This window comes from Impatiens glandulifera, chromosome 1 (assembly GCF_907164915.1).
Source record: "Impatiens glandulifera chromosome 1, dImpGla2.1, whole genome shotgun sequence".
NCBI classification, from domain to species: Eukaryota; Viridiplantae; Streptophyta; class Magnoliopsida; order Ericales; family Balsaminaceae; genus Impatiens; species Impatiens glandulifera.
Window position 1 is genome coordinate 107,003,804 of NC_061862.1, and position 8,475 is coordinate 107,012,278.

At 28.6% G+C, this 8,475-nt stretch overlaps 1 protein-coding gene across 1 annotated transcript; it reads right to left on the reverse strand.

Annotated features, from left to right (window-relative positions):
* Nucleotides 1-1,214: 1,214 nt before the first annotated feature.
* Nucleotides 1,215-7,096, reverse strand: LOC124939619 (oligopeptide transporter 7-like). Its single transcript, XM_047480081.1, has 7 exons — nucleotides 6,620-7,096; nucleotides 4,862-4,959; nucleotides 3,230-3,799; nucleotides 2,894-3,149; nucleotides 2,081-2,263; nucleotides 1,728-1,982; nucleotides 1,215-1,579 (listed from the first exon to the last, which is right to left on the reverse strand). Exons 1-7 carry the CDS (start codon nucleotides 7,094-7,096, stop codon nucleotides 1,229-1,231), a joined length of 2,190 nt encoding a protein of 729 aa, XP_047336037.1. The 3' UTR covers nucleotides 1,215-1,228.
* Nucleotides 7,097-8,475: the final 1,379 nt, after the last annotated feature.

Consider the following 8,475-nt stretch of genomic DNA (forward strand, 5'->3'; position numbering starts at 1 on the left):
CATGCCACTTGTTCAGTTACAGATCTTTAGTTTAGGTTCACAACCTAATCTTGTTTCAGGCTCACTGCAATTCACATAAACCAATCATTTATCTTTTCCCCTTTTACCTTGAGCACTACAACAAAAGACCATATCCAATATTTTAGCCAAATATTACTATGACTACGAGATTTTCTTATGCCAAAACTTGTCCTCTTAGCATATGTCAAATAAAAATCATACACTTTTTCTTAAGTCTCAAACTCCATTCTTAATTGTGGTACAAAGTCTTTTATTTTATGATAAATGAATCATTTTTATCCAAATCTATATCAAGTAGAAAACAATATTATCATTCATACATTAAGGAAAAACCTCATTATTATATTCTAACATTTGTTGATAATATTAATATCATTTTCTGTACGGTCTTCATTTTGTTCAAAATTTAAACATCGACAACTCGTAAATTCACCTTCCGTATATTACTATAATCCTGGAAAAAACTTTATTGTTAAATACTTAATATTCATTTTGAACTGTTAAATTGAATCATGTTTGAACATGACTTAAACTCATTATTAGTATTAACAAATTAACAAAGGAAGCACTTTAAAGCAGTATGTTTATAGTATATGCTCCCCACATTTTATAATTAGTAAAGTTTGGGCCATCTTTATTAGAAAAAATTGATGAATTTCTCTTTTTCATATATAAAGAATTCATTTATACAAAACTATAATAAAAAATTAAACAAAATATCTTATTTATGCAAAATGTATCTTTCCCAAGAAAACTATAAAACTTTTGAAAACGACTGGTTACTTTATAATGAATTCAGTATATAACCAACTTATTTGAGGACAATAAGTCTTTCAAAACTCCAAATTTTACCGGATCAAATTTCGGCTAAACGAATAAACCCTATTTTTTTTAAATGAATAAATCCTAACTTTTTCTGAAAAAAAAATACCTCTATTGAGACTTAGCTCGTTAAGATGTGTTCATCCATTGACATGAAGAGGTTGAAATTAAAACTATTTAAAAATTTGAGAAAGAAGAATAATTGTGATCTGGTCTTTGATAATCGTTTGAGGGTGATAAAAAATAAAAATAAAATAGAGAGAGACCGAAAGAGAAAAATGAAGAAATAAGGAAATAAATGAGTTTAATTTTCAATGTTAATCAAATGATAAAAAACTATGTTGTTATAGGTGAAATGAACCCTTTCTTGATTTATCCTTATAAACTAGGAGACAACAGGACAGCCATCTACCTTAACACCTTTGGCAGTAGGACACGTGGCATAAGAACAACCGTCAAGATCATTCCCCCACCAATCAAGGCTTATCTCTTCCATTCCAAGACACAAATACAACAATATTGCCATAAATGCCAAACCAGCTTCCAACCCACCAGACAACACATAATTATACTTCTTCCATAGATGTGGTCGGTATCGATAAACCACAAAACCAGACAAGAACCCTACGAGAATCCATGTTGTGTAATTAACAGCTGTTGCCGGTGGCATCCTTCCCGTCGCACCGATCAAGATTGGCATGTTTATTAGTCGAATCCAATTCTTCTCCGGAAATTTCTATTCAAAATGAAAGGTTATAAGTCAATAAAATACAAAAGTATTCATCAACTTTTAATAATGTCATAGTTTAAGGTTGTATTTGTTCAATAACTAGTTCTATATTAATGAGGTGGGAGGAAATTTAATATATAATTAAAGTACGTACCTTGTGGGCTAACCATACAATAATAGGTGCAATGAATCCACCGAGAAAGAACCAATTTATGGCTCTATAAGTGCCTTGATTTCCGAAGATACGACGGGGACCGATCAAGCCCCATATGACGGTTGAGTCATAGAAGACAGTATCGGATGGACATGTCCAAATAGAAGAGGAGGATTCACAGATATCGGGGATTGTTTCCAACAACCACCATGCCGTGCCCAAGTACACTATAACAGCTATCAATGTTCCTAAAATCTGCATTTTTCATTAACATAAGATGAACTGATCGAAATGCAATTACAAATAAAAAAAACATTTAAGGTACGTGGTGATTAAATATTGGTGCGCAGTACCTGTGCCATGAACATATTTCTAGGTGGGATTTTCATGTAGTGACCGAGTTTTAAGTCTTGAAGAAATACAACAGCTTGAGCCATGCTCATTTCTCCATAAACCTTGAAGCACATATTGGCCACTGGATATCCCGGATACAAGTACCCAATTATGAACTCCGTTAAGACATTCAACGTCAAGAACTGTTTAATCCAATCATATCAAGTTCGAGATAGATTAAACACACACATATTATATAAATTTACAAAAAAAAAAAGAAAAAAACATAATCATAGCAATAAAAAAGGAAGAAAAAAACTTAAGCTTGCATTGTATTGATTCGAGTGATTACAATGTTTTTAATGTTTGCAATATATATAGCATAACTGATTTCACTTATTACAAAGATTTGGTCTTTCTCATTTATACATGTTTTTGTTTTTCTTTACTGATCGATAAACGGATCTTGGAAGAATATGATCAGATTGAAGCATACTAAGGGATAACAAATTAGAGGATAACATGGATATATAATTATCTCTAAATCAAATCTTATTTATGCAAGTAGTTATATAGGAGATTATAAAAGTAGCCTCTTCTAATCTTTTACTATTTTAGTAATAAATTACAATCTTTGATTGGTAACATTATCTAGGTTTTTCTTTTAACTATTTTTTTTTCTATTATACAAGCTAGCTTTCCCTCGGACATCATCGACAAACAATTGATAGTTGACCTTATCTTAATTCTTTTAATTCCATTTTTTTATTTAACACCCTTATATTTGCATGCATGCATGTTTAACAATCAACAAGGAGTCATAGGAAAATTACTTGATTCGTAACCGCACAAATGACACCTATAGGTAGGATGAAGACAAATGAAACGGCGCAAGCAAGGAGGACTCCCCACCACGGCAATTGAAGTTGCTCATTGTAGTACTCACACACAAAGATGGCGGCCCCAATGTTGGCCACAAGTATCACCCAAAACCACCATTGAGGCACTTGTTTATAACCACTCATCAACTTTGTGTGTATGTCCCATCTTTCCTCCTTACAACTAGCCCTTGCTTGCTCCCAAATTTCCCTTTTTTAATATATAATAGTAATGAGATTAGTTATGGGGAGTGAATAAATATTGGAAAAATGTTTGTTATTATATATTACCTTCCATGAAACAATAACACATGCATAATAGTGGCACTAAGAGCGGCGAATCCTACTCCATAAGACATGGCGAAGAAAGTACTAAGATGAAGAGGACCTTCTTGATCGTAAGCGTTGATATCGAGGCTGAAATCAGAGTCCACGATACTCGATATATTGTACTCAGATCCATTTGCCTTAAAAAGCTCATCGGAGAACAATGGAAATGTTTTGGCATTGTAGACATTCAACCAATAGTTTGCGGGAGTTAGTACATACATCACCAAGAAGAAACCAACAGCAACATTTGCCGTGGCAAACCATGGGCTTGCTAATGGGCTTCCAAGGTAGGATGCTATGCTTGACCAGTCAAAGCCCAAAGATCCAAGCCCAAGCCCATATAGGCCCGAACCGAGTTGTTGGGCTAATACGGATTTAGGAAATATCCAACATACCCATGAGAATGATGTCAATATTTTGAAAAGGTAACCTGGAAAAATGTAATAAGCAAAGCTACAACTAATGACAATTATGAAGAACTGAATACATGTCAACCTTCCTTTCAATCTTTCTTCTTTCTCATGCAAAGCCCTGTTTTTATAATAAATATATTAGTCATACAACTTTTTGTAGATGAAAAAAAAAATCTTATAGCTGAAATATCAAACAAGAAAGGGAATGATAACGTGCAATTTATTGCTGAAATTTTTTAAAAATTATTTCTTTTCTTTCTTCCCACACTTTTTTTTTCATTTTTTCCCCGTTAATGAAGTGATACACACCATTCTCTCATTCTCTTCCCCAATTTCCCTCCTTCTATCTATTCTCAAAATAAAATAAACTAATTTTTCAATGTAATTGAAATAATAAATTTAATTTTTTTTAAAAATAATGCATTTATTTCATTTTAAGAAAATGAGTCTTAATATAAATATTAATAATTACCATATTTTTATAAACTTGTGAATATTGTTTTAAATCAATGCATTTGTTTATTTAAAAAAAATTATAGTTTAGTTACAATGTAAAATTAGGTCCACATTTGAATATATTTCTAATTCCTTTAATTTGGTCCCAATGAATTTTCTATATACCCATCTTTAATTTTTACATATAATTATTTCTCTATGAAATGTCTTATTTAATTTTAAATTAATTTGTTGTGCATTTTTAACTTTAGGTTCCAATTTGAATATAGTATAAAACTTCAAATCTCAATTTACACTCATAATTATTATCTTTTAAATGGTCTGAGTTTAAAAACTACTCTAGTTCCCAATTTAAATATATTTTTCTTTAACTTATAATATATATATATATATATATATATATATATATATATATATATTAATTGTTATTAAAAATTGATTATGTATGCCATTATCAAAACTCTATTGAACTTATTATCTACATTTCCTTTTTCTTTTTCCTAAAATTGATAAAAAAAAAATTCAACAATTCAATATCAAAATTTATCAAAATATTACTTTTTTTATCCACTTTTATTTAAAAAAAATCATTTAATTCAATCACAACTTTCATATAAATAAAATAAAATCACTTTCAATTTTTAATTTTATTTTAAAAAATTTCAAAAATAATTATAATTATTATAATTATAAAATACTAGTATTTAAATATCTTCAAACATACCGAAATAGTGACACTTGAACAAGGTTCGACGGCCACCACATTGCCGCAGGTTCCACCAAGTATCTTCTATATATACCTGCCCAACCAAACCCTAGAACCTGTAATTCAAATTAACCTTATTTTTCTTTATTAAGAATGGTAAAAGTAAAATAAGTAACAAAAATAAAATTATTCTTATTTTTCCAGAAAACATAAGTGATTAAATACATGTTGGAACTCTTAATAATGGTGCTTATAACCCATCCCAAAATATTTGAAATTAACTTCATCTATTATAATCTAAGTGGAGTCAAATCTTTGAAGAGGGCCATCTGGTGGACAAATTAGGTATAATATATCTTCAACAACCACATTATTGTCTGAAGCTATTTAGAAAGCTATTAGAATATTTAAGAATTAGGTAAAAAAAAATATTGGGTTATTTAATTAGTCATTTTTGTTTACTTTAATTTTACCCATCTGCTCTGACTGAATTTAATATAAATAAGATCATATTTTATCTAGACTCACATGCTGGTTTAATTGCCCTTTAGATAGAATGATCTCATCCACAAATACTATCAATTTTTTAATCATTCATTCACTAAATTCAATTTTTAAATATTTATATTAATAAGAACAAATATTTCATGTTAAATTTCACTTAATAACAAAGTTTAAGTTGAGATTGATGCCACCACTATAATTGTACTAATAAATAATTTTACAAACCTAAATAATAAATGATACTAAACATTGTAAATAAAAAAATGACACAGTACTCTATTTCTGTATGCTAAATTAATCAATATTGATCATGAACAAATCTGCAAAATTGATGATTATATTTTTTAATTATATATATATTTTAAAATCATAGTTTATTATAGAAAAGAAAGTTAATATAATTCCTTAGATCAATTACTTTAAATTATTACATTTTTTTATGAAGTAAGAATCAAAGTTGAGATATTTAATCATTTAGGGTATGGTCTTTAACCATTAAACAAGTTAAATTTTTTAACGAAGAACTAAATACAAATAAAAAGGAATTGAATATAGTTAGATTGATCAAAAACTCAATAAAGAGGCTTCCTATATATATAGTTCTTAATGGTATGTCATCTATTTAATATGTTGCTTAATTAATGAAAGGAGTAAACATAGTTAAGAACAAAATTCAACCTCACTTGAACATTTCTAACTTCATGTGGATCTATATATACATTTTGAGAACAAAGATTCGGAACAATTTTCCCCCTTGGTTTAGGCGTTTTTGTATGTTTCTGTTTTTAACTTGGTTAACTCATGAAAATGAAAACGGGGCTATTTCTAAAAAAAAGTAAAAAAATTCATGACAATTCAAGTTAGATCTAAACAAATAAATTTTGTTGGTATTAATAAATTCAAATGAAAAATACTAGTCCTATAGAGCCGTTATAATTTTTTAAAATAAAATAAGAAATACTAGATAACTAGGTTGGATATTTTTCAATGATCAAACCAAAATTAGGAAAAAGGGCAGTACTAATACTAATGGGCTAATTACAAGTTTGATTAATTTTATAATATTTAATGAAGCTTGAAATATTTGTGAGATTAAAGTATTAAGCTTAAGATCTCGATTCCATTAAAGTGTTTTTAGAGCTCATATTTAATTATTTGTGTCCGGGCTGTTGTAGCTACCATAAATAAATGATGAAATTTCTATATATTTTATGCTCATAATTTCTTTTTAATTTTTAACAACATCTTAATTTGTATATAACTAAATCGCACCTGAGTAGTAATAACGACGATCAAAGAGACGAAGAACGAGATATTACGCCTGTAAAAAACCTTCACGACCGTAACCAAGTGAATGGCGTAAACAGTCCCAGCCCCAGAGTTAGCGAAAATGGTAATCAAAACGTGCTCCTTCACATTAAATGGACCAGGATTCAAAGTGAACTCATAGCTAGTGCCCTTTAAGAAAATGTGACTCGTTATTTTTGCCGCCATTAGTCTCCCTAATGGCACAACTGCGATTTGGGCGGATATGGCACTTATAATCAAGGGTTCGGTTCTGTACCAGAAAAATTGGTTGATACAAGAGAGAACAAAACATGACAAGATACCGAGAACCCACATTCGAAAGGTGAGGCCCGGAAGAGAAGGATCATCTCCTGTTGGAACGGTGAGAGCCACTTGTTCCACGGGTGAGTTTTCTTCCGAGTCCTCGATTCTTTCTTCTCTAGATGACACTAGACAAGTCATATGATCAATATTAGTAGTAAATAATATTATCTTTTGAAAAAATTCATTTAGCTCGATAGTATGTTTAAAACTTCACATGCACTAAAGTTTTATAACTTGTAAAGATGGTTAGTAACTTAGTATATATATTTTGTGACAACTTGTTTTTAAACACTTTTGTCTAGTTATTGACCACAATTTCTAACTATTGTATACAAAATCAAATTTTTTAGGTTAAAAAACTAGCATGAGCTCACGTTTATACAATGAGAATCGAAAAAAAAACTTTGATATCGTAGAGAAGACTCTTTTGAATTAAAATCGTGAATTAATTAATCTATAACAAATATAATTTCACAAATTTCTTATGAAAACTGTGAATTGATTTATAACAAAGATAATGGTGAAAAGATGTTTAAGGTAGTATAAACTTACTTAGAGGGGTTCTAATTCCTTCTCCACATTCTTCATCCATTGTGCTGTCTCTCTGTTCTCTCTCTTTCAGTGTATTACTGTTTTTGCTGGATAAGAAACATATATATATAGGCTCTAATATATAATTTTGTTTTTTTTTTAAAAAGGTCATGCAAACAAAATATATTAAAAATTTAAAACAAAAAAAGATAAGTATTCACATTATATATATATATATATATTATAAATAATAAAGAAAAGTTCATTTATTTTGTTCATTAATTGACTTATCACTTATGTTAAAGTCTCCCTTTATTTTCTCTATTTGTGTTGGCTAAACTTTTTATTATCCTCTTAAAAATATTTATTTTGTTAGCAGATAATTGCATTTCTGTATTTGTGCTTTTAGTAAATTATTTTTGTTTTATTTTTCATAGCGAGCTTTAAGGTTAAGAAAAAAAGACGATAAATCTCAAACTTTATCCAACCCAACTCAACACCAATTGAGCATTTCGAAAAAATATTTTGGATTGGGTTTGAGTTACCCAAAAAAAGAGTAATACTACTATATGTATCATTAGGGTTAGACATGGTTTTATTGATTTTTTGGAATGAAATGTATTTATTGATTAAAATAAGGTTATACTAATATTAATATTGATAAATGATCCTATATCTGAATATATTAATTGATTTAGATAAAGAATACTTAATCTTTTATTCTTCTAATTTCTACTTTTTTTTTTTTATAAAATTATCAAAAACAAAAAGTTAAAAAATTAATTATCAAATTTAACTTAAACAAAGTTCAAGCACTTCATTTGGACTAATTATAAAGGGTTAAAATAAAACTAGTAATGAAAAATAACATTAATGCAAATTAAAATATTACAAAATCAAATTTTTTTAAAAAAAATAACAAGCACCAAATATTGAAATCATTCCAAATAAAGTTCTTAATTCATTTGAACGGGATAAACTAGCTA